This window comes from Thamnophis elegans, chromosome 11, assembly GCF_009769535.1.
Source record: "Thamnophis elegans isolate rThaEle1 chromosome 11, rThaEle1.pri, whole genome shotgun sequence".
Taxonomy (NCBI): domain Eukaryota; kingdom Metazoa; phylum Chordata; class Lepidosauria; order Squamata; family Colubridae; genus Thamnophis; species Thamnophis elegans.
In genome coordinates this window covers 19,405,246-19,433,237 of record NC_045551.1, presented here as the reverse complement: position 1 = coordinate 19,433,237, position 27,992 = coordinate 19,405,246, and the positions used below count along the sequence as shown (strand labels likewise).

Genomic DNA, 27,992 nt, shown 5'->3' with positions numbered 1-27,992 from the left:
CTCCTTAAAAAAAGCAATAAAAGGAAAAAAGTCAGGGTGCATTTCCTCATCTTCAATAGTTTAACATACATAGAAAGAGAGAGCGAGAGAAAGAAAGAGAAACAGGTGGCTGAATAGTGTAGTGGCTAGAGTACCACCTTTGATATGAGAGACCAAGGTTCAAATCTTGACTGTTACCTACCTTACAAATAGGGGTTCTTAGGCAAAGACCCCCCTAACACATCACTGCCTATACCACAAATGTGAGTGACATGAATTAGAAGAGTCATGCCAGTGCAGATGAGGCCCCGAGGTTAACAAGATCCCTGTCAGATCTTGGGGAAATCAGGACAATCTGATGATAAATGGGCTACTGGAAGAAACAACTGATGGACTACAAAAGATCATCTGGAATTGATGGAATGCTACTACAACAGTAGATCTAATGAGAGGGGATATTTGATCACCGAAAACCTGCACTCTAACTGAGAAACAGCTAGTTACTCAACATTTCAACACAGCAAAGAAGAAGCTGCTCTCACAACTTGACTCAACAACACATTAGATGGACTACACATTACAGCCCAGACTCAAGAAGACCCAGAAAAACAAACTGGATGTGCAGCTACACTTGAAACTGGAACCTCATTGCCACAGCCTCCATTACAGAGAACAGTCGGTGATATGAGGTATAAGATCATTCATAAACTAGCTACAATCAACCCTTGAGGTGAATTACCAGGGGAGAAGTATCATCAGATAGTATGCTAGAAGATTCCAAAAGAACCCTCACAAAATACCTACTACTGCCATAACTCAAACCAATGTACAGATTATAGCATCTGCAATCTCAGAGATGTTTGGCTACACAATCAGAATAACAGCAGTATATCCTCACCCCCACTGGCCGAAAATGAGGTTAGAGGTTAATATCAAGACAACGTGTAGAGAGGTTAGTCAGTTAGTGGAATTATAGAAAGGTGTAAAGCTTAGGGATAAAATTTGGCTACTCAAAAAATGCAAGGGCCTAACTCCATCTGAAGGCCTCAAAACTACTAAACAAAGATGCACTGCACTGCATACCAGGCTGATAAATTAGAGAACAGAGGTCAAGAAGATAAATGCCTTTCCCCCATCAAAGAATCATTCAAACTGCATTCCCAATTGCGGTGCAATAACACAGTAACCTAAGAGCCACCAACAGTAGAAACTGAACTGTACTAAAATGATGTATGGGAGATACAGAAGACACAAAACACCAGTGCAAAGGGCTACAGGACCTGAGATCAGACCACAGTAATCTCCCAGAACAGGATTCACAGTCCTTATAACAGTAGCAGACACTCAACACTGAGTTAAGGTCTAGAGCTGGATAGCACCCAGCCCAGAAATAATCCAGACCTAATGGTTAAGAAACTAACATCAGTGGATGAATGTCTAGCAGCACGGATGAAACAGCTGCTAGCAGCAGGCTCCCCTCCAGAATGACTAACTGAGGCAAGGACAGTGCTGATCAAGAAAGACCCCCATAAGAGAACAGCACCAGTCAACTGTCAGCCAGTAACCTGCCTCCCTACAACATGGAAAGTTCTACCAGGCATTATAGACATTAAGCTACAGGACCAAATGAGCCAATTTATCAGCACAGCTCAGAAGGGCATTGGAAAGAACACCAAAAGCTCAAAACATCAATTGCTCAAGACAGAGCAGTTGTCCAAGAATCAAGGTCTAGATCATGGGTGTCCAACCTTTTGGCTTGTCTGAGCTCCACTCGGTGAAGAGGAATTGTCTTGGGCCCATATAAATATATATATTACAGTTTTATAATATAAAATCATATAAAAATGTTAAAAGTTTATGATCGTGTATCCAAGGCCACATGCAACCAGTGGCAATAGGTTGGACATGCCTGGTCAAGACCAATCAGTCCAATCTGATACAATCTGAATTCATTACTGGAAAACTTGCAACTCGTTGCACACACACATGAATCTGTGAATGCCTGGCACTATGCAAAGACAATAGGACATTAAGGACCTACCTCAAGAACTCAATTTAACCCTAGAAAACAACATTGGATTTCAACTCGACAGCTCACACAAGTGGTCAAGTGCTGCATATACCATATATATCAATGTCCCCAGTACTATTCTGTATAAAATTAAACCCACTCAGCCAGATAATCACAAGGTCTGGAATTTGGATACAAATTCAAAAGTAGAACTCCATTAGCCAACATGAATGACATCAAGATATAGGCTAAGAGTAAATGAAATACACAAATCTACAGTGACCAAATTGAGATGTCATTCAGACTGGAGAAGAGGGAGAAGAAAGTAGTTAAGATGGAGGGGTGGAGCTACCAGCAGACTATATAACAGACATACAAACAGTTAAGTAGCTTAGTATCTGTCAGGCCTAAACCTAAAGATGACAAAGCAAAATCTAATGAAGTTTATTTGCTAATACCTAATGGACAGAATCTTGCCAAACTAAAACTATAAGCTTTGAACCTACTAGATTTATTTATTTATTTATTTATTTATTTATTTAATTTGTCAACAAGTACAAGGAAACAAGTATCAATATAGACACAGACATGGACACACAAAAAAATGGCACAAATAAATGGATATAAATAAGTAAAACATAGCCATAAGCACATTAAATTAGTACATATAAATATGGTCAGTAGGGCAAGGACGGTAGGCACGCTGGTGCACTTATGCATGCCTCCTTAGGGATCTCTTATATCTTGAGAGATTCTAGGATATGGTTACCCTGAACCCCTTTCCCACCTCCTCCATCCATCTGCGCAACTTCTTAATCTGGGCCTCTCTCACAGAAAGCTCTGTGTTGCCAATTATTTCATTAATTCTTCAGGTGTACATTTCATCACAGTATCTCAGTCACATGGGAGCTATGAGGAGGAGACAAGGAAAACAGCAACATCCAAATACTATCAAAGGTCAATACAGGTCCTGAAGAGTCAGCTCAATGGAAGAACAAAATCCATGCTATTAACATTTATACACTGCCAATCACCATATACCCTACTGATATAGTAAAATGGTTAAAGGAGGATATGGAAACTGTTAATGTGAAAAGTTGGAAGCTCTTCACAATGTATGGCGTTTCCATTCCAAGTCTGATACTTAGAGCAGTGTTTTTCAACCACTGTGCCACGGCACACTAGTGTGCCGTGACATAGTATAAGGTGTGCCATGGGAAAAACACTTTATATATAGTCAATATAGGCACAGAGTTAAAATTTTTTTAACATTTTCTAATGGTGGTGTGCCTCGTGATTTTTTTCATGAAAAAAGTGTGCCTTTGCACAAAAAAGGTTGAAAAACACTGACTTAGAGACTGTACACCAGCTGAAAGAGGGTACACATGGCCTAGTGAGTGTCAAAGCCACGGTCCCATATGAAACACAGAGCATCCAGGAGTAGAATCATAGAATCACAGAGTTGGAAGGGATATTGGAGGTTTTCTAGTCAACCCCCTTGCCCAAGGCAGGAATTTTTATTCCATTCCAGATGGATGGTTATCTGCTCTTTTTTCTTGAAAACCTCTCACTCACAACTCTGGGAATATAACACTAAGAACGCACTCAAGTACACACTAGACAGGACCCATGCTCCAAACAGGTTCCCGTCCAAGATACAGTGGCAGGATGTAGAAGCAAGTAGGACCAAGTAGCTGGCATTAAATCACGCAACCAAGTAGCTGGCATAGGAGTATAAGAACATCTGCACAATATATCCTGTTTCCCTAAAAATAAGCCCCACCCCAAAAATAAGCCATAGCCTCATTTTGCGGGGATGGTCTAATATAAGCCCAACCATACAAATAAGCTGGGAGGAGCGAGCATGGCCAGCACAAGAGACAGGCAACAAGCGCACAGGGACCAATGGTGTCTGGCAGCAGCCACATCCCGCCTGCCCCTTGGCACAGCACAGATAAGTCCAAGCACAGAGGCAGAGGAAGACAGGCAGTCTGGACATGTGGTGCAGGTGCCTGGCTCACCAGAGGCTCGTGTGAAGGCATCGGCAGCAAGCGGAGGCAGAGGCACAGGGGAGGCAGGCGATCCTGATGCCTTGTGTGGGTGCCTCCCCAGCATAGCTGCGGGCAAACTGAGAGACAGTGAGACAGAGTGGGTTGTGCATTGGGTCGCCTAATTGCTCCCTCTCAAAGCATCCCATTAGCAAGTAGACGAAGCTTCATCTCCCTCTGGGAGAAAAGTGTGGGAGACCTGGGCGCCTATGGGGGTCTTGGAAACAGAGCAATTTGCTCCATACCCAAGTGCCCCATAGGCGCCCAAACAGTTTCGGTTAGATGGAGGTACCAAACACTTTCTGCCTGGACAGATAAATGATAGAGAGTCTAAGCAATTAGGTCCATTTCAAAGAGTCCCATTTGCAAGCAATGAACTTCCGGTGGGCCCGGTGGGCCATTTTTCGCTTTCCCCAAGCTTTAGGAAAGCCCCCTGAAGATTTGGGAGGGTGAAAAACAGATCTACCAGAAGTCAGAAAATGGGCCATTTCCGGCCTCCGGAGGGTCTCCTAAAGGGCGGAGGAGGCCGCTTTCGTCCTCCCCAGGTTCCAAGAAAGCCTCTGGAGCCTGGGTAAGGTGAAAAACGGGCACACTGGAAATTGGGAAATGTGCGGTTTCCTGCCTCCAGAGGACCTGGGGGGGGGGGGGCGTTTTCACCCTCCCCAGGCTCCAAGAAAGCCATGCACACATGTGCAGGGGACAGCGGGGAGGAGGGGTTAGCGCGCACATGCACAGGTGGGCACAATGCAGGGAGGCATTTAATTATAGGTGTGGGCATGCACATGCATGCAATAGCACACATACGCTTTTGGCACTCGAGGGAAAAAGGTTCACCAATAATAAAATTAATCCTCTCAAACACAACTTGCCTAATAATTGTGCACACAGTATATGTCTACAGATTCTTCAATTACAAATGATATTATGCTTTTCTGCTTTATTAAATTCTGTTTGAAATTAAAAATAATAAAATCTATAGTCTAATCCAATTTACTCTGTAACAACTCTATTTAGGGTCTGAATTATTTCAAAACGTATAACACAATTTGAAGTGGGGGTTTTTTCCCCCAGAAGGAAAGATATGTAATGAACCTAAATCTGTATTTTCTGTATAAAATTTTGTCAAGTACATATTTTTTACCTATTTTTGAGCTGTTCACACATTATCCTACAAAAAAATGGGGAAAAAATATGAATTGTATTTATAATCTGCCCAAGATTATAGGAATCTGGGCAGTGTATAATAGCAAACAAAGCCACAACAAAAACATCACAATGAAAACTCTGTCAAAATAAATGGAATTGTGAAAACATTGTACACAACTAACATTCCTAATAACTTACCATGTATGGTTTCTTAATAAATTTTCTGAAAGGCTGACTTGGGAATCTTGGTGATTTCTGGTATTTGTATGTTTGAGCATTCCGAAGCTTTACAAAGCTCCTATTTTGTGCATGCCTAAACAACAAAATATTTCAGTGTTTATTAATTTAAATAAATTTATTTAAATTATCCCAGTAATGTACAATTTTAATCAAATATAATTTATGAAACCTGTCATAAATTCAACAGTCAACTGATATGTCTAACAAATGTGCTAATCATAAAGTATTCTTACTTGTGCAATATTCCATATATTGAGACTTAGTACATTACTATGTGCAAGCAATGTTAAGTACTGTATTTTTCGGAGTATAAGATGCACCTCCCCCACTAAAAAGTGGATGAACATTTAGATGCGTCTTATAGACCATGTATGGGTATTTTTTGCCTCCTCAACCCTCCACTCATCACTCTCCACCCGTCACGTTTTCATCTTCCCCAACCCCTAGAACCACTTTGTAGTGCTCTGCATGTCCTGTTTTTGCCAAAAACAGAACTGTTTTAGGAGCTCTCAAGCCCTCTGTGCATCATGTCTTTGCCCTCCCAGGCCCCCAGAAGCACCCTGCAGGCAAAAAACGGAACCAAAAGCACTCTACAGGCCAAAAATGGGACCAAAAATGGGTGTGTTTTTGGCAAAAACAGGCTCATTTTTGGCAAAAATAGGCCAGGCGGAGCACTGCAGAGCACTTCTGGGGGTTTGGGAGGGTGAAAACACAACATGTGGGGGGCTTGGGAGGGCACATTTTGGGCAAAAACAGGCTGTTCAGAGCACTGCAGAGTGCTTCTGGGGGCCAGGGACAGCAAAAATGCGACATGTGGAGGCCAAAAACTATTTTTTTCTTGTTTTCCTCCTGTAACTTTAAGTGTGTTTTATAGTCCGGTGCATCTTATAGTCCAAAAAATACGGTATTTGCGCAAAGAACTACACTAATCTTTATTTGTTCTGAAATTTCAGTTTACAGTGTTAAATGTAGCACTCTAAAATAATCTGTTTTAGAAGATTAGTATTTTATTATTTTTCTATATCAAATTATCTATTTTTCTATATCAAATTAGACATCATAGTACATCTTTATCCGTGAAATTAATCCAATCATTTTAGACCAATTCAGACAACTCAATTAGACCAATCCTGTTCATGATCAAGCCTGAACCAAACATTTCATAAATACAATCTAAGATATTAATGATTTAAAGATACAGTATAATTATTTAAAAATAACATGAATGCCAAAACTCCTGGCAAAATATCAAATTAAACAAGAAACGGTTTTGGATGATCTTCTAATTTGGAAAGGAACTGAAATAGGAAAGCAGCCATCAGTAATCTTTTTCTATGGCCTCATAAATAGATAAATTAAATGGATATGAATTCAACAGTTTGGGCAATTCATCTTGTAAAAATAATGGGCCATTTTTTTACACACTCAAAGTACCAATTTTTATGACAACCACTTTATCGAACCAATTTTGTTCAGAATTTGTGAATAAAAATATAAGACAATGAATAAGGTAATAATCTTAAATTTACTAAGTAAAATGAAATAAAACTATATTTCAGGAAACCAATGATTGATAAATTTACCTGCATTCTGGTAGCATGACATGGCAAATTTTTACAGTGAAAAGCAGTGGAGGCCAATGTTAAAATTCAGATGCAGCAGCAATAATAATACCTAACAACGTAATAACTAACAATTCTAAAAAAAGGTAGCTCTGGCTCTGCTTGACAAATAATATAGCATCTGTCAAACAGGCATGGAATGATTGTATTCCTCCTAGTATTATTTTATACTGAAGGATACCCTGAATTCAACAATTTAAAACTAGATGGCTTGGTTCTGGAAACTCTGAATCTGTAATAAATTTATTTAAGTAGTGAATGCTCTGGCCTGAGTGTGGATGACAAATACAGAAAGCCAAAGAGCCAGAGTCTACATGATCATTCATCACCCAGAATAGTTTGCCAGATAGAACTTTGCTACTATTATGACTGAAAAAAAGCTATATTTTCTTATGGTGTTATAAAATTAAACTACGGAATAAAGATAATGGATGGCAAATTGTGCATCTGAAAGATGGTAGCAATGCAGTAAAGCCAAAAACTAAAAGAGATACACATATATGAAACATACTTGCCAAGGGTATTTGAATGACTGGTTAACATTTTTCACAAAATAGGGATATAGTCCCCCAGAATTATGTCTAGCTGATGCTTTTTAACATACTATAAATTGACTGGATTCAGGCATGAGAAGTAGAATGGCCACGTTTGTCGATGACCCTAAACCGTGAAGAGTCATTAAAACAATAAGGGACTTAAAAAGCTCCAAAGGGATCTCCAGACATTAGAGAAATAGGTGTCAAAGTGCAGCATATCATTCAATGTAAAGTTATGCGCACTGATGTAAAAAATTCAAACTAATATAAATGAATGAGATTAGTTGTAACAGTGACTATAAGTAGTCCTTGATTTATGACCATTCGTTTAGCTACCATTCAAAGTTATAATGTTGCTCAATGAAAGGATTTACTGTATTTTTCGGATTACAAGATGCACTCCCCCACCCCCACCCGCACAAAAGTGGGTGGAAACGTCTGTGCATCTTATAGACTTATTTGCCCATCTTATTTTCCCTCCCTGGCTCCCAGGAGCACTCTGCAGACGTCCCAAAACTTCTACGCGTCCCGTTTTTGCCCCAAATGGCCATGTTTTTGACCTCCCAAACCCCCCACCCCCATGCATCCAGTTTTCATCAAAAACAGGCCCGTTTTTTGCAAAAATTGGATGCATGAAGGGTTTGAGAGGCCTGTAGAGTGCTCCTGAGGGCCGGGGAGGGCAAAAACCGGATGTGTGGAGGCCAAAACCCTTTTCCCCCCTGTTTTCCTCTTCGAAATCTAGGCTTGTCTTATATTCCAGTGCATCATATAGTCCGAAAAGTAAGGTATGTCCAGTGATGCTATTGCATCACTCCTGTGGTTGCATGATTGCAACTTGGGACTTGGCAATCTTATTTGCCCTTACGATTAGTTGCCAAGTACCCTACAATCATGTGATTTCCATTTGCAATTTTTCTTGCCAGCTTCCCCAAAGTCAATGGAGAAGCCAGCAGGGAAGTCACAAACCACTGTTGCCTTCTGCAAATTTTCTCTCATCTCTGGTAGCTGGCTGAAAAAGATCCATGCCAAAATCCAAACATGATTTTGGCATGGAATATTTTCAGTCAGTCCCTAGAATCCAGAGGACTCTCTTGACCTGGAGCTTTTTTGGCCAACTTCCAGAGACAAGAGTGGGGGGGAGCAAGGTTTGGATTTCTGCATTGAGGCTTGGATTTCAGCATGGGCCTTTCAGCATACTCATGGCATGCAGCAACAACTTGTATTTGTGCAGCAGATTTCTGCATGTATGCTTTGATTTCTACACAGATTCCTGCTTGGATTTTGGAATGGAACTTTTTCAGCCAGATCCCAGAAACAAGAGGAAGTCCTTTCTACTCTGGAGGCAGGGCTGAAAACATCCCATGGCAAAATCCAAGTAGAATTATCAGCCATGGAGGATTTTCAATGTCAGGATGGAAAGACTTGAGAATCTCTTGACTTTGGAGCTGCAAATCCAAACAATTCTAAGTGCCCTCACGCACTCTCTGCAACACCCCCCGTCACACTGTTGCTTTCTCCCCCAGCCAGTAGGGCCTGAGGTCTGCAACTTCTTGCCAGCTTTCCCACTGACCTAATTGTGGGAAGCTAGCATGAAGTTGCCTCACCTAAGATCGGAACATTCACTTATCAATGACAACTGCCTGGATTGCCACTGCTAAGCAAAGTGGTCACTTAGCAACCAAAATTTTGGTCGCGATTGTGGTGATACAGGACTACCTGTAATGAGGCGATAGATCTTGGGTGTAATGGTAAAACAGCTCATTGAAGGTGTTGAAGATTTGCTGTAAAACAGACCAACAGCATTTTAGGGATAATAAGGAGCAGTATTGAAAGTTGATACCGTAATGCCCTTATGGTGTTATTACGTTATTACGGGCTGTTGTGTGCAGTTTGATATCACACCCAAAGAGGATATAATGGAGCTACAGAAGTTTCAGAAGGGGGAAACAAAAATTTATAAATGTGATACTACAGGTAATCCCTGGGTTACGAACATTCCCTTAGCAAACGTTCAAAGTTATGCGATCAGCACCCCCTAGCATTTCCGAACAAGGCCTGAAACTATGAATCTTGCAGCACCACAGAAGTTGTTCGCCTCGGTTCCAACCTCCGGAGGCTCCATTTCAGCCTGCAACAGGCCAGGGGAGGCCTGCAGAGGGCTAGATCAGGGCCCTGGAGGCTAGGATCTGGCCCGCAGAGGCTCGGATCTGGCCCCTAGAGGCTCCATTTCAGCATGCACCAGGCTGGAGGAAGCCTGCAAAGGGCTGAACGGAGCATTGGAGGGATGCACAAGGCTGGAGAAGACACTGCTTGCTAGATCTTCATAAGGTAGGTAACCTGGCATGGCAGGTTGGGGGGGGGAGCAATTTGGGGAGCATGAGGTGTTTCAGTGGGTCGGGGAGGCCTTGGGTGATCTTGGGTGGCCTGTTCCATCGGTATTCCCCCCATGGCTTTCCACACCCTGAAATACCTCATGTGCACTTAACAAGCCTTGCATTCGATTAGTGGGTGGGTGCAAGGAAGGAGTGATCTCATTCAAGGTACAAGATTCACTCCCATGAATCCTCAGATTATGAATGGAATAGGCGGGCTCTATTTCATTCATAACTTGAGAGTTACCTGCAAATAGAAATTTACAACATTTTCATCTCAACTAAAGCAAATTATCACAAATCTTTGTTTTGGTAAATGAAGAGAAAAAGTTTAGATGGATTTAAGACAGTATCCTATCTCAGTGGCTTGCATTCACATTATTATATGGTTGAGATCTAAATAAAACCATGTATCTGCTGAAAGGTGAAAGAAAAAATGTCTAATAAAAAATGAATAAAATGTCTAATAAAAAATGAACTAGTTTTGAAGAGCTGGGACACAGAAAGTGTTTTTTCACAGAGGCATAGGAGTATCGAAAATAAATAAGACTAATTTGGACTAATTTCCATGATGGGTTCTACTCTGTGGCCATTGTTTCAAAGTATATTCATGCCGCCAAAATAAAATAAAAAATCATCTGTCTATGCAGGTGGGAAACGACCATTTCAAACCAGATATAAAAGAACAGAATGAGTACATAATTTTGTACACCATTAATCTGAATGCATTTTCTTCCTCAATTTTCAATATAGCAGATCAGATTTCTTACAACCAAAATAGTTCAGTTGTCGCCCATAGTCCAAACTATATCATGCTATTATAATTTATTACAGTAAGAGTATCAGAGGAAGGAAAAGAATAGTAAAACACTGATATTAAGATTAAAATTAATTTAAATCTATCTTCTAGCAATAGGATAGAAACCAAAGGAATACTATAAATTTTTATGTGGATTATGATACTTCACTAAAAACTGCAAAGGAAAAGGAAGAAAAAGTTACTCAAGCCATAACTTCAAGATACACATCATAAAAATAGCATTAGAATGTAATAGTGTGGCTATCTAACAACTATTATTTCTCTTGAGAACATCTACCTTTGTGGGATATTAATGTAAAATATATTTTCATCTTCATTCTTCAGTCTCTGTTTTCTTCGCCTCTCTATGTCATGTCTTAAATCATTTGGGTCCTCTAGAACTCTCACAACATTCTAAAAATAAAATAAATGGATTACTGAATTATTATGTTTTTATTTTTATTCTCACTTAACTTTAGTATAAGACCAGTAGAATTAGAATAAATTCTAATTATTTAGAATAAAATAAAGCAAATAAAGCATAAAGTGTTACATTGAAATGAATATTTGTTTATTCAATTTCTATAGTCACCCATCTCAATCCTATTAACTCTGAGCAACAAACAATATTACAATAATTAAAACCATAAAAACACAAAAACAAGAATTATAATAATTACACTGAAATTAACAATGCAACTATGTAATGGGACCCCTAACAGTGCTCTATTACAACTTACAAATTAGAGTTACTGCGGTAAAAAAATTCTCATTCAACTATTAAAATCAAATTTGGTGAAATTCTCAGCCAAATCTACCTCACATGTTTGAAAACAGAATTACATACATCCATTTCAGTTCTTGGGAAGCAATTGGAATAAGAAATGCAATTCAATAAACAATAAAGTTACAGCATTGTTTTAGTAAGATAGGGTTACATGCTGAACAAATAAACATATTATGAAATCATTAAAATAAGACAGTTTATTTATTGCTGAAAATATATGTTTTCATTAGAAGATAAATATACATACCTGTCCAGACTCACATGAATTAGCTCGTTTGTTCTGAAGTTCTGCCAGAGACATATCAATCCTCCTAATGACCAAGAAAATTTAAAAAAATTAACTACAACAGAAGATAAATTACACAAAATATATTTAAATAATGCAACCTCCTGTGGGTCTACTTTTTAAAAAAATCTCAGGGTCCATGTTGGTCATGGTGCAGGAATGCATTTTAGACCATTCTGAACATGAATAGAAAGGGTTGGATTTAACTAGATTATAGAAATAATTAGGAAGAGCCAGAAAATGAGCCAAGAAATGTTCTTAGTGGAAAAGGCAGATACCACGTGCTGGAAATATCTTAGGTTTGCAGAATTATTTATTGTTTAGTCAACCAAAATGAATTTTATGGGTTGAATAAATTTACCTTACCTGTGAATCTCTGGATCCAAATGCCGTTTAACTTCATTTTTCCCTGATATGTCTTGTATTTTTGAGAAGCGCTCATTTAAAGTTAGGTCAGAAGATTTAAAATAATTTGCTGTGAAGACAATGAAGAAGAAAAGCTAATTCTACAAGCAGTAATACCGTTAGCAAATGAAATCTCCACCCTGAAGATTGTAATATCTTAACCCTTGTAATTTTTAAAGCCATATATTCCTTAATAAATTTGTAATGGTAGTGTACAGCAAACTCGTATTTTATTTCAATATAGCCTTTAAAATCTACTTAATAATCCTTTCATTTCAAGGGGTCCATATAACCTTTACTACTTAGGCAGCCAGATCAAAGTGCAGAAAGATCAAATTGATATACACTTCAGTTAAAATTATCTCAAATTAAAAGTGTGTGTGTATGTCTTCTGTGCCCATTAGTACTCAACAGTGTTTTTTAAAGTATTTATACACACACACACACACACACACACACACACACAAAGCCATCATATCTGAACTTCAATTGTTTTAAAAAAATCCCACCACCTCTAATTTAAAAAGTGAAATCTTTCTTGAATTTTTTGGTAGTAATCTCATACTACTTTATACAACAGCTGCAACATTTCACATGTCTTGGATTACCTTGGTTAATGACATACAAAATATTTTCATTACTAGACAGTGATGATACCACAAAAAACAGGATGTTTTTCACTTTCTGTAACCACCTTTAACTTGGTGGATAATTGTGATGATTTCCTGAGCAAATTCTTTTGATGGGTTTTGTTCTACCTTCTGTGTCACAGATTTTATATGTTCAAATACAGGATGAAAACTTTCAGGTTTTTTACCCACAGCTACTAGGTCACATGATGTCTGCCTTTCCGTGATACGACCAGAAGCTCCCCTGGAATAAATTTAGGAAAGTTTAAAAAATATTCTCTGTTAAAATAACATTTAAAGTATTTGAATAAAATAGCAACAGAGATTTAAAAAGGAAAATGAAGACTAATCCACATACAAAGATGGAGACAGGTAGGGATATTGATAATTCAATATAATGTAATATTTAGAACATTTGTGTCCTTATGACACCTAATCCTACTTTCAATTCATATCAAATAGCAGTTAATCCCTGAGTTCTTCTCACCCACCCACCCACCCCCTTTACTGTCTCTTATTGCCCACCAATCAAGTTCATGCAAGATGTTTTCATAATGGTCAGTTCAAATGCAGTATGCAGCTCTCTCATTCTTCCAGCTTGATAACCTTGAAGCAGCCTCTTAATAAAGTACAGTTTCTACTTTCTGTTTGCTAAGCATTCCCCCTCTCCTTCCCGCAGTTCATGGCAGTCTGTCACCAAGCAGCGTAGCACAGTGAAGATGGCAGCTGACACATGATTATTCTTGTACTGCATTGTCATTATCCTATAGTTTCTTCAGATGCAAGACCACAGTATAAGACTTACAAAGTGCCTAACTAAAATGTCATTTTTGAGTTTCTGTTATGCTTTTAAAAACATGCTACAGAAAGTCATCTTTTCACTTATAGAGCAAATCTAGAAAATAATGCATCATAAGACATACAGTGAACTTTCAAATCAGCAAAATGCTGAACATTGTTTGCTAACCATTTACGTGTTATTGCAATGAAAACAACCAAGATGTAACAAATCTTAACTCAACTTAAGGAAAAGTATACTTTCTGTACGATAAAAATCCATGAAAATTATTACATGACTACAAAAACTTCCTCTTCCAGATAATTGGCCTTCAATGGTTTCTCAATTGCTAGCTCTAGCACCAACAGGAAGAGAAGAGAGGAGAAAAAAACTTTTTCTCAGATATCATTAGGAAATAAATGAAGGAAAGGACTGGGAAAAGGGTGCTATTTAAACCATGCTTTAGGCAGAAATTTAAATTTGGCCAGCTGTTCTGCAGCAGTATTTTTGGGCAGAAAAAGCCTGTGAACAGATACAGAAAATCATTGCAGCTTCTTTGGACACTGGCTGTACTGCAATCTTATACTAAAGAAAAAATGTTATATTCTGAAATACATCAACTGATGAAGAATTGGATATATGAAATTCTCTAAATCATTTATAAACAAAAAGTAATATTTAAATCAGAAAAAAAGTTAATAGTAGCTAACAATTTAGGTTACCCAGAGCAAGTTAATTAGTATATAGGTATATAGACTATCCCTATCTCTGCCCAGTACAACCACAATTCAATGGAATGCTAAATTGAAATTCCACTATTCCCAGTTATTAATGGAAATGGAACCTGGCACAGGGTTGGGCTATGAATATTGATGTAGACTTGTAAGTGTTCTAAAATTATAAATGGATGGGAAGACTAATCACATGACACTTAGCTATAACCTAAAACCATCATTCTTTTCTAGATTGTCTAAATTTCTCAAAATCTGTTCTCTTTAATTTCAAGATCTACATCCTTTGAGCGTTGTCATCTTTCTTTTATGTAATGAATGATATACTGAGAAAGTTCAATCTTTGTACAGTAGTGCTTAAACATTTGTGTATTCTTTTGAATTTTCAATAGTTGCATAAATATGACCTAAATATGATTTGTTTTAAGCATCACTATAATTATCTTATCCTTTCAATAGGCAACTGCCTATTCAACTGCCAGCATTTCCTGCCTATGCAATTTATAACTCTGGAGTTAGCTGCTGCCTAACTCCAGAGATTAAATATGATAAAAATTGTTATAAATAAACAAAAAATATAGAGGGATAGTTTTTCTCTAAGGTATAGCTGCGAGAGACTTCCTCCCCAAAATATAGAATGAAAAGGCAGCATAGAGATTGAAAACCTGTGACCAATTACAACTTTCAGTATCTCTTCACATTTATCCTGTAAGCTAGTACTGCTCAGGATCAATATATTTAAAGAGCAATGGATTCCACACTCTTCATCTAATAATATACAAGATTTGAGTGAGGAATACTACATTATAAAGGCATATCTTAACATACAAGTTTAAAACATGCTTAAAGCAACTACAAATCAGTCTCTGAAATTATACAAATTAGGAAAACATTTGTCATCCAACCTTGATTACATAAACTGATTACAGACATGATTCAGTTTCACAATATAAACCATTAAAGGCCAAGTTTATTCAAGCAAATTATAATTATATGACATTTTTCTTCTTTTAAGTGATTATTCAAAATTACTTTCAAACAAACATTTCAGGATGCACTAGGCAAAGCAGGTTTATTTTCCTTTTTTCTCATTTTAATTGCAGCCCCTTGCATTGGAGTATTCATGGAGATAAAGGGAAGAAATGTCGCATGATATTTGGATTTTCAGGAAGGTGGTGAGACAATGGAGCAAGGGCCCGGATACAATTCTCTGAATCCTGGTCACTGAACTCAACAGTTCAGTAGTACCTTGGTACTCAACTGTTTTGAAACTCATCAAATTTGGTACACTACACATTTTGACCTGAACATTTTGCTCCAGTACTCATTATTTGTTTGGTACTCAATGCACAAACTAGAACTAGTTGGTGTGGCTGCCTTGTGACTCACTACATCAGAGTTGTCAAACTCAATTTACTGAGGGCTGAATCAGTATTATGGTTGCTCTCAAAGAGCCAGTAGCTGGCTTGCCGCAACTAGGTAGCCATGCTTGGGTGAGCATGGCCGGCTCAACGCAGTTCACTGGACATGGTTGAGTCGGGACAGAACAAGTCACACCAGCTAAGTCAACATGGGGACAATTCAGTGCCCCACAAGCTCGCCTCCCCAAACTGCTGCCAGTGCGAGCAGGCACACACATACACCATATTCCAAGTTTGGGGATTTTTATCCAGAGGCAGGAGAGGGCCTTCTCCCCAAGCCCAAGCACGATTGGCAGTTGTAAGCTCAGATGTGGATAAAAGTTTCCAAACTTGGGATGGGGTGTGTGTGCATGTGCATCCCAGACATCAATGGCTTTTCCCTGTCTGGTGCCCCCCTCCCAGCAAAGCAGGAGGCGGAGGACAACACTGCTACACGTGGAAGCATGGAGGAGAAAGTTTGCAGGAAGCAGTTTCCTCTGAGTCCAACTTATGATTTGACAGATCTCTGGAGAGCAAGAGGAGGTGGCAGAAGAGCAGCGATCCCCTGTCCTGCACGAGGGAGAATTGTCCTTCTCGAAAGGGAATTCTCCATTTCCAATTGTATGTGCTAAGGATGCTGGCTTGTTGGGGCAGCCTTCCCTCACACAGCACTGTCACTCCCTCCTCCTCTCCAGAGATTTGTCAATACAATATCAGATAGGTGGCTGCCTAGCCTTTTCTTAAAAACCTCCAGTGATGAAGCACCTGTGATACTTATCCAGTAAATGCAAGTAAAGATAAAGGGCCCAGATCTCAGCAATAGGGGGAGTGGGCGCTGCTGAATTCCATGATGGAACCATTTTAATAATGGTGGGAGTGCTATGGAGAAGGGAGCATGATCTCAGTGGATGACAATATTGGAAGGAGAGGACATGGAGGCATCTCCCCTATATGGAGACAGACAGGTGCCCTCAGAGAGTGTGGATCCTGCAAATATCCTGACCCCGTCCTGTTCCTAGCCTTCCAAGTGGTGGGGAATTGCTTCTTCTCCATCCGGACCCTCACAACCTCCTTACACTGGGTGTGACACTGGGTGATCACCTGAATGACATTGCCTGACTAACCAGGCATGGTAACAGAGTATAGTGTGTGGTTGTCTCGGGGATTGGTGTCTTCCTGCTCCTTTTTGACATTTCCCTGATACTATGAAACAAGGAGAGTCTCTACCTCAACCTAAACAGGGAGGTTTTGGCCCACCTGAATATGGCTCATATTTTATATTTGTTCACAGGGCAGACAAAACCTCACCTTCTCCAGATGTTGCTGTCTACTGTTAGGGGAGAGAAGGGCTGAGCCTTCTCCAACAACTCCCACTCTTACAACCTCCAAATAAGGAGAAGATGGACTAGGGGGGTGAGAGCCCCTGGGCATCAACCCAACGAACAGTTGACAATACTCAATTGTATCTGTCCGCCCCGTGCCAACTCAGCGAAGCAGTGGAAGTGATGTGCCAGTGCCTGGAGGCTGTCAGGGTCTGGATGGGAGCGAACAAGCTTGCATTCAATCCAGACAAGACCGAGTGGCTATTGATGTTGCCTCCCAAGGTTAGTCCAGACATTCGACCTCTTAGCCTGGGGGGTGAATTTATACACCCCTCAGAAAGGGCCTGCAATTTGGGTGTCCTCCTGGATCCACAGCTGACGTTAGAGCACCATCTGTCGGCTGAGACCAGGGGGCTTTTGCCCAGGTTCGTCTGTTGCACCAGTTGCGGCCCTACCTGGACCGGGAGGCACTTCGAATAGTCACTCATGCCCTCGTCACCTCAAGACCGGATTACTGTTAACGCGCTCTACATGGGGCTGCCCCTGAAGTGTTCAAAGACTACAGCTGGTCCAGAACGCAGCCGCGCGAGCAATATGGGGTGTATCTAGATACACCCATGTTACACCTATCCTCCGCGAGCTGCACTAGCTCCCCACTGGTCTCTGGACGCCCTTCAAGGTGCTAGTTGTTACTTTTAAAGCCCTACATGGTTTAGGACCTGGCTACCTGAGAGACCGCCTCCTGCCACTTACCTCCCAACGACAACAAGATCGCACAGGTTGGGTCTCCTCCGGGTGCCGTCAACCGGACAATGCCGGCTGACGGCCCCCCGGGGGAGGGCCTTCTCCGTTGCTGCACCGGCCCTGTGGAACGATCTACCCATAGAGATCCGGACCCTTACCACTCTCCCGGCCTTCCGTAAAGCCGTCAAGACCTGGCTGCTCCAGCAGGCCTGGGGCTGTTGATTGATATCCAGCCCCGCTTAGATGGAATGGATGATGTGGAATTTTAATATTGTATTTTCTATTTTTAAATTTTAAATGTTTTTTGTCTTGTTGTGAGCCGCCCAGAATCCCAATGGGAGTGGGCGGCATACAAATTTTATTAAACTCGAAACTCGACAAAGGCAGAGACAGAAAGGGGTCTTGATGGGAAGGCTGCCCTTCCACTGACCTCTTGGCAAGCAGCTGTCAGGCAGAAGGACCGCCACCCTTGGTTCAGTGTGCTGGGTCAGAAAAAGATTGGGGAGCGACTAATGGAGGATAAGGAAAGCCGGGGCATTCTTTGAGATTATGGGAAGGAGAAGTTGAGAGTTCAAATATGCATCTGCATTAAAAACTCCGAAGATGCAGGCAAAAAGTGGATATTTGACACCTCCCTTGAGGAGACTCACTTCCCTCCTGCCCTTCCCCCCTTTTAACTTGCCACTGCCGCTGCTTCTCACCCCCCTGAAATGCAGGAAGCCAAATGCAGAGCTGGTGCTGTTTCTTCCCAGCCCGATGCATTGCAACCTAGGAGAGAAATCTGTGAAGCTTCCCAGGGCCTGGCAGGGCCAGTCCACTCCTCCCAAGAACAACCTCCCTGCCACCTTCCAGCTCTGCCACTGTGCCCAGTCCGGCCTACTTGGCTGGCTGCATCCCACAAGGTGACACTGAGTGAGGCTCGTGTGGCAGTCAGCCTGCCCAAGCACTTCTCCCCCAGCAGATCCTGGAACAGTCTACTCGCCCTGCCCACCCTCCCTGGCTCCCTTGCCTCGCCCACAATCTTTTGGAGACAGTCCCCCAACTTGGCCAGGGAGGGAAGAGGTGCAGAACCAATCACAATCTTGATCCATGCAGCCCAGTTGGGAGACTGCCAGCCAATGTGACTGAAGGGCCAACGAACTGCAGCTGCTGCTGGCACCACCAGTCCCCACACACTCGCCACCTCCTGTGCCCATACCCAGGGGAAATGCCTGGCCTATTTCGGGTGGGTGGGCCCCAGTCCCTCATCATTTCCAGGGCAACCCTGCGGGCTAGATCTAAACACATTGAGGGCCAGATCTGGCCTGTGGGCTTTGACTTTGATACCCATGCATTATTCCTCATAGGAAACACTTGCTTGGTATTCATAGTTTTTGGTACTCATTCTACCTCCTGGAACTAATTAACAATGAGTACCGAAGTACTACTGTACTGACCTAAATTATCAAAATGATTATGTTTCTTTATTTTTTTAAAAAATAAAATAAATAAAATATAATTAAGAGACATTACCTGTATTTATGTATTGTTTTCTTCATATCCACTTTGACAGTGAGTTTCTCTTTCCTAGCATGGACATCTGAACTACCAGTATCACGCTGGTAGTTGCTGGAAAAATCTGTTCTTCCCCTAAAATCCAAATCTTTCGGTATTCGTTCTTTTTCATTTTGATCTAAGGATTTCACACATGAATTATGGCCTTTCCCTGAATTATATTTCACTGCCACTTCAGTGTGAGGCTGTCCCATTCGGCTTGCCCTGTCACTGCTATAAGGTTCTGAATATTTACTATTCCAAACTCCTTTACAGTAGCTGTATTTCTCTTTGTCCAACTTGACATATTTCTCTGCTTTTTCATCAGAGGAATATTTTTCTCCATCTGGATGTCTATGACGTTTATGAGAATACTCATATGTAACCTTAGCATCACAATTATTACTGTATCCAATTTCAGTATGCCACTGATCTTCAAGATTTCTTTGTTCTTCCTTTTTCTGATTGGAAGAAGAATAGTTTTGCTTCCATTTGGAACTGCTTGTGGATTCTCTATCATACCTCTCCATTTCATTCACCTTTTTAGAGCTGGGCCCATATTCTCTGTAATCACGGTCAGGATACCTGTGTTGATATAAAGTAGTTTATACTTGCAGTAAGGAAGAAAATGAGAATGTATGTATGCAGAATGTTGGTAAACTCAGCTGTTATGTAGAATGTGTCACCCCGTAATCCCTCAAGCCACCAAAAGAGGGGAAATTATGATCTTGAATATGCTAGTCACCAACAGGATTAATATAAAAGAAATAATATTCCTCTAACACCAGTAGCCCACAATTAAACTATATTTTTATTGTTAGAGAAAATAATTTTCTGGCCAGAAATCTTGAACTATTAGGGAAAATCGTTTTCACCTGAGGCTTTACACCATTAAAAAAATAATTAAAACTGGACAATTTCTCTACCTCTTCTTGGAAGAACTCCTTGGCGTGCATTCATTAGAAAATCTTCGAGATGACAGAACATATTCATCTTCTTGCAATTGGTGGTGCCTCAAGTCATTTTCATTCCACTTCCCTTCAAACTTACATAAAGTCTTTAATGGCCTATGATACGTCTTCATTTCTTTTGTGTTTCCAACAGCTCGAGTATCTTCATGCATTTCTCTGACATGTACTTTAGATGGATAAAATGACTGATGGTGTTCTTTGTGAGACATTTCTAAATATCTGGAACTAAATTGGTTTCTTCTGATACTTTCATTTCTTTCAGGTGAATATGTTCTAAAAGATTTATGATTATCAATGTCTTCTGAAGGGTTTCTTTTCAGAGAAGGGGAATATGACCTGGATTCATGAAATCGATGATAGTTAGTTTCATGTGGTATATATCTGGGATTGGTTTGCCCATGTTTTGCCTCTTCCATTCTCCAAGATATAAGTTTCTTTGAGTCTTTTTGGAAAATCTTATATTCAGAGTCATAATCAATGTGATAATGCCTTTGTCTGAAGACTGGTGATAAAGATCTACATGAAAACACATAAATACAGAATTCAATTCAATTATTGCAATATACATTATGTCAGTAGGTTTGGAAGTCTGACAAAGTAGCATAATATTGTTCTAAGTTACCAATAGGAGCTTATCACATTTTGCATGTTGAATTTTTTAAAAAAATATTTGCAAATCAAACAACTTCCTCACTTTTTTTGTTGGTTAAACTGAGGGAAAATGAAGCAAAACTGGAACAGGTTCCTCATGTAGATAATTCCCATTATACAGACTAATTGCTTCTGGAAATTATTCATATGAAGTGCAGCAAATTTTAAGTGCTGCAGAAACTACTTTTTCTGTTCCATCACAGGCTACATTCCAAAATGTAAATAATGTTATGACAGATTATATTCCATTCTTACAGATAAGAGGATCTCTCATTCTAAAATCCTGAGTACATTTACTTCCAAATATAATTCCAATAATTAAGAATATTTCTCAGGTAATCATTTAGTGCGGCTGCCTTCTAGTAAATTAAGGATAACCTGTATGAGCAATAGAAAAACATGATCATTTACCTTCGTTTCCATCGTGGTGATCTTGACCGTGATCTAACCATCTTTCCATAAACTTGTAAGCTGTCTTCATTAAACTATTAAACAAAATGTAAACAAGTAAATATTTAGCAGTAACTAGTAAGTACTATAACTGTTAATAGTTTAATGTTTATCAGAATATATTTCAAAAAAGGTATTTAATTTATAAATAATTAAGATAACAAGAATGAAAAGTTACAACAGAAAACCACCTCATATTTTATCTAAAATGGAAATTTTGTTAATTTGCTGATTTTATTTATTGTATTCATTAGTATTTTTAAAAAATCTACAGTAAGTTATTTTCTAAAGAAAAAATTTGCTCAGAAAAAACTGGGATGAAAGTCTAAATCATATCATTCCAACTAAAAGTGATATAACCAGGGATTAGCAGAAGATTAGTGCTTGGTGCCTTACTGGCATTCTGTCATCAATGGGAAAGAGGGGGAAACAAATGGGCAATTTGCTATATACCTTCATGGCAGAGGAAGAAGAGATGGGTGGAGAGCATGGCCAAGCTGATTGGATGATGGAACAAGCCATCAAATTTATGTGGGGAGCTTTTGAAAACCTCAAGGCAAGCGAAGCCTTGCCTGAGCCCCCCAACCAGACGATCAACCACCCTCGGCTCAGTGATCAATGGGGTGACTGCATACACCACAGTGGACAATGCCAGAGGCGGACCCATGCCTGCAGTGGCTGCAGCAGCCTCAACACCTGGAGGGGTCACCCAGTGTGGAGCCCCTTTGGTACCCCACCACTGGATTTGAAATTTGATAGTGATCCCCAGCAAAGGGGTTTTTTCCTACCCCACGTCTAGACTTACATGCAGAAATATGGTCCTGAAATAGCTATAGAGGGCAGCTCATGTCACCATAGCCCTGGAAGAAACTATAGTGAGGTGGATGATCATCATCCACAATGGCAACATAATGGAGCTGAGAAATTTCAACCACTTAATGCAAAGCACTTCAAAAACCACTGACCGAAAAGATAGAGACCATATCAAGGACATCAGAAAATTAACAGCTAAGAAAGAACAGAGCCATTTGGAATCCAATTCATGCTGGAGCACTGGCATCTTCAAGGCCATTTGAGTGTGGAATTATACCAGCCCAAACACCTCAGAGTTTCCCATAACATCATGGCGGTGCTTGATTGGCTACACTCAGTCAGACCATTTTGGGAGGGCCTAAAGAAACCAGGGGTTTTAGCTCTGTATTGGCACGTGGGAATTTTATATCACACTTGACTCTTCTGCAATCAACATCTCTTAGTAAAAGTGCCTTTTCATTTCAAATGGAGTCAAGAGTTTTAGTTCCCTAAAAGATCAGCCTGGGGCAGGTCTGACAGTATCCTGCAATCTAGCCATAATGGCAGACCACTGTGCAACAATTAAATGTTAAGATTCAAACACACACACACAGACACACACACAATCTTGGATACAGGAAGTTATATTCTTAAAAATACAAATGTACAATAATTTAATAGTCATGCCATAATTAAGATATATTTAGTATGCACTGTTATTTTCTAAATTATCACACCCTTTGTTTAATTGCAACAACCTGTCATAATATGCATTGTAGCAAAAACTATGCAATATTGAAATTATCTTCTAGATAAAGAAGTTTTGAATTAGCATTATACAAAATAATTATTCAAAAAAGATGTTGAGACTCTGGAAAGAGTGCAGAGTAGAGCAACAAGAACGATTAGGGGACTGGAGGCTAAAACATACAAAGAACGGTTGCAGGAACTGGCTATGTCTAGTTTAATGAAAAGAAGGACTAGGGGAGGCATGATAGCAGTGTTCCAATATTTCTCTCTCTGGGCACAATGAGAATATATGTGGTGCAACAACTCTGCAATGGCAACAGGAAGGGCATCCGACCAGTAAACACTCAGCTCCGTTCAGTTACCCCACAAGGAATTACAGGGTCATTAAACAGCGAACAACAACAATGGTTGCAGGAATTGGGTATGTCTGGTTTAAGGAAAAGGACTTGGGGGTGACATGATAGCAGTCTTCCAATATTTGAAGGGCTGCCCCAAAGAAGAGGGGGTGCACCTATTTTCCAAAGCACCTGAAAGCAGGACCAGAAGAAACGGATGAAGAAAACTAATCAAAGAGAGAAACAACCTAGAACTAAGGAGGAATTTCCTGATAGTGAGAACAAATAACCAGTGGAACAACTCGCCTCCAGAAGTTGTGGTTACTCCAACACTGGAGGTTTTTAAGAAGAGATTGGACAACCATTTGTCTGAAATGGTATAGGGTCTCCTGCCTGAGAAAGAGGTTGAACTGGAAGACTTCCAAGGTCCCTTCCAATTCTGTTAGTCTGTCTGTTATTAAAATCCCCAATCTGTGCTGTCAAAATAACCTCCCAAATTCAAACATGGAGAAATATCAACTTTTTGCTTTTCTAATTATACCAACTCAATACCATATCTAAGTTTTTTGTATTAGTATATTTGGAGTACTTTCATCTACACCATGCCTTAATGTAGAATTTGCCTTAAATGAGAAAACCATAGCAGACAATTCAGAAACCTTAGTTATTTTATTGAATGAAATAGAATCTGCTTTACAAAAATGTTTATTACAAAATCTTTGTAGACTTTCAGCCACCAATTCTTTTGCTATTTTGTTACAACACAGTAGCTCTATATACTATAAACTATAGAGAAACCATAGATAAAATGGACCTGCCTCCTTCATTAATGGTGGTCAGTATCACTGTTCATCCCAAAAACATTTTTATACATATGGATTTAACTAAGAAAAGCTAGGGGAAAGAAAGAACAAGAAAATAATGTCTCTTCCACACGTACTACATTGTGGTAGAATACTACTGCTTTTCTTTTCATTTAAATAGATCTCTTTTGTGCACATCACTACAGACACTTGATTTTCTTGTTTTTTGTTATGCTTTAACATTTCTACCATCATACATGTTTCAAATTTCCATTCCATATTTCTGCTTTTTAATAAATCAGTAAAGTGTGTATAATACCAGAGAAGTGTTTCTATACAGAATTCAGTAATAGAACAACATTCCTGCCCATGTTCAACATGATTTCAACAGGCCAAGAAAATCATTGCAAAACTTAAAGCTCTATCAAAGTTGAATATGTGTGGATAAAGTCACAACCAGGCAAAACCTTCATATTCAAATCATGGAAAATTTGAAATAGATGGGGATAGCTTTAGGAATAAATAAATAAATAAAACTAGTATAATTTCCAATGCATACTTTTATCTTGCAGAAAAATTGTTGATACATTTTAACATAGGATCTTTTACCAAACATATTCAGAAATTTATCTACTTTAGGTGGGGAAAACTTTGCCAAAGATATAGTTAAATTCATGTTTGCTATAAAAATATCCATTCAATGAAAGCTTCACTGGGAAATTTAATCCATTTATTTTTATTCCCCGTTTTCCGCTATTTAATCAAATACCAATATGTAACACCTCTTCTCTTTTCCTGTGATAGTTGTTTGTTCAAAAGTCTTTGGAAAGGAAGTTTGCATTTTTTTGGAAGCTGATCAACCAAAGGTATCATTCTCCCAATGGCTTGCAGTTAAGGTTTGCAACAGAACAATCCAGGACTGGATAAGAAATGTTACTGCAATTTTTTAAATGAATCAATTAGGCTTGCATTATTTTTTAATCTTCCATTACAATTCTTCAGGTACATCAATAGCTTAAAAATTCAGTATCAGCATATTGGACAGAATTTCTATGAACAAAACAAGAACATTCTGAGAACAAGATGCACAATACTTGAAGAGGTTTCAAAAACCCAAAGAGTAATAGGAAAGGATCTGTAGGTCACTCTAACATTGCCTGATGTCAATGTTCCCAAGTCTGCTGTAAAGAAAAACACTGAACCAGACTAGTTTGCATAGGAGGATACCATGAAGGAAATTACCAATTTCCCAAAATGCATTGTTGCCTATGTTGTATGTCCAAGAGCTCTCTGATCTCCTAAGTAAGTTCATGCCAGATAAGCAGATACTAATTATATCAAATAAGCAGCTGACAACCAATATAGATCTTTTGGGAAAGCAACCAATTGATTCTTATACTTTGCACTGGTTGGTAGCTTAGCAATCATCTTTTGTGTTAACTGCAGATTATAGAAGCTTTACAATGACATCCTATATATAGTGTTGCAATAGAAAATCCCGAAAGAAACAAGGTGTGGATAACTCACCAAATCTGACTAAGAAAGGTTACTATTGGCACTTCTATCTTAATTGTGTAAAAATCCATGCTATCTGTGAATCCAGTGATAGCTGGATCATTCAAAAGGCACTCCCATATTATGGAATTGCTTTCATAGGTGTAAGATTTATCCAAAACAGGCTGAACTTTATTCCCAAAACCAGATTTTTATTTATCTATACCAACTCCATTTAGCTGAATCTAAAATCTAATTTTAATTTATCTAGCCCACTATTGACCTATCATGTTATTATTTACATTATATTTATGGTTCAAAAAGAAAATATATTCTAGTAGTTCATCAAAATCTCTTAATAATTTGTAAATTATTTATGTTAACTGTAATCAAGTAAAAGTAAGCTATTATATTATTTGATATTTATATAATTTGTTGGGTAAACACATCAGTAGTTTGTAAGCATAGTTGTTTCCTGAAATGGATTAAACCAGTTGCCTTGTTCAATTTTCCTGCATACCCAAACAATGTTTAAATGACTTATTTTGTACACCTGCATTATTAAATACTGATGAGAATTAAGTTGGAAAACTTCGTCTTTAAAGCTGACAAAAGGCAAACATAATACAATTTCGTTACAAGATTTAAAAAATTAACATCAGTTGGGTTTGAATGACTTTCTCATCTGTACTCTGCTCTTAGGCAATGGAAACTAGATTGTTAATAAAATTGGGAAATATTTAATTTGAAAAATGTGCTAGAAATTGATATTTGTTAAGATCATACTTTTATAGTTTTAAGTTGTTCAATTCATTGCAACACTCCAATGAGCTTTTTTAGAACAATATCAAAATTGAAGAGCACTGTATGTTTAAGTATTTACTATTACTGAAGTTACTTTTTTAAAATAGGTGATTAAAAAATGAAGTATTCAGAAGCTACAATTGATACAGATTGCAGTGGAACAGACAGTTTAGGAGGCCTCTAGGGTGGTGCATGTAAAACTGCTGTTAGGCAAGCTGCATTGATTGCTGGTTTGCTTATCTGAGGAACCATCTTGCGCCAATAGAATTGGCTGACTTCACTCTGGTAGAAAGAGTCTGCTGCAGACCTTGTCAGTCAAGAAATTTCAGCTAGCAGGATTTAGATTTTTTTTCTGTAGTTAACTCCTGCAGAAATCCACCTCCACCTTTTTAGCTTTCTGGAAGGGCCTTACAATCTGGCTCTGCCAATTGATTAGCACCCCAATGGGGGCATGCTGTGCTGGAAGTGGCTGGTTGGAGTAATAGACAAGAGCCCACTATACCGTTTGTGCTCCACATTTTTAGTTTTTAATTCGTAATGATTCTATAATTACGATTTACAACAGCATTGTAAGCATTTAGTTTCTTTGGAAAAGGAGAGATGGGTGGCATATATATTTAATAAATAAAAATAAAACTGAGCCATAGAATGACCCAAATATCACTTTTTCTCCATGCTATAGAAATTTCTCTGACAATTATCTCTCAGATAATTGGGAATCTGTGGAAGCAAATCTTGATCCAAAATTCTCATCTGTATCACCTGCATATGAGATCAACAAATTTCAATCCTATCGCTGTAAAAAAGTAAAAGTTACCAAAGTTCCTACTATGTTAGGAAAAATCTTCACAGGGTATTATATTTATCACGTTATGCATTTTGGGGAACAATCACACAAATGGAAATCTTATTTAACATCACCATTAGTGCATGAAAATACATCTGCTCTACAAAATGAACACTGACTATCAGAATAAGAATTGAATCATGGAAAGAACAGATGTATATAACCACATTCTAACAGACTGTATTAAAATGAATTTGCAGAAATATATCTGCAGTAAGAGACATTATCTTGGTAGAGGCATCCATCAAATTAGTTATAATTATCTGATCTTACAGGAAACTTTGCTAAGCAAGTCTTGCCTCTGAAATGAATAAATTTTCCCAAGCGAAACAACCCCAAAGTTAAGTTACTAAATTCTAAGTTACCAAGTTAAAAATACTAAGCTACTACTTTGTAGAATGATATTAACATTTATGTTGACATCATGCAAAAACATCTATATAACTATTGAAGAGAGAAAATAGGATTTAAAAGGTTACTAACATCAAACCTCATCACATATAAACCTAACTATACCTTCCTATATAACTATCTACGGTAACTTTCTATACTATTTAAGCTTCCATCAGATGAAACTAGTACATCTCCTGTAGTATGCTTTCCACCACCGACAACACACTGATTTATTCAATACAATACAATACAATATTGGAAGGGACCTTGGAGGTCTTCTAGTCCCGTCCCCCCCCCGCCTAGGCAGGAAACCCTATACAACCCTATGCAAATG

The 27,992-nt window shown here is 38.9% G+C and overlaps 1 protein-coding gene across 3 annotated transcripts in view; it reads right to left on the bottom strand.

Annotated features, from left to right (window-relative positions):
- The window catches only part of BCLAF3 (BCLAF1 and THRAP3 family member 3), a 41,824-nt gene that overhangs the window by 10,281 nt on the left and 3,551 nt on the right, over window positions 1-27,992 (bottom strand). For 2 of the 3 annotated variants that reach the window (XM_032226429.1, XM_032226430.1), the window contains exons 2-9: window positions 21,402-21,475; window positions 20,295-20,855; window positions 19,348-19,953; window positions 12,926-13,104; window positions 12,193-12,301; window positions 11,788-11,851; window positions 11,052-11,167; window positions 5,383-5,497 (exon numbers count right to left, since the gene is read on the bottom strand). In XM_032226429.1, coding sequence (XP_032082320.1) covers window positions 5,383-5,497; window positions 11,052-11,167; window positions 11,788-11,851; window positions 12,193-12,301; window positions 12,926-13,104; window positions 19,348-19,953; window positions 20,295-20,855; window positions 21,402-21,442 — 1,791 coding nt within the window. In that variant the 5' untranslated portion in view covers window positions 21,443-21,475. The remainder of the gene's footprint in view (window positions 1-5,382; window positions 5,498-11,051; window positions 11,168-11,787; window positions 11,852-12,192; window positions 12,302-12,925; window positions 13,105-19,347; window positions 19,954-20,294; window positions 20,856-21,401; window positions 21,476-27,992) is intronic. The other variant, XM_032226431.1, reaches the window with a different exon arrangement.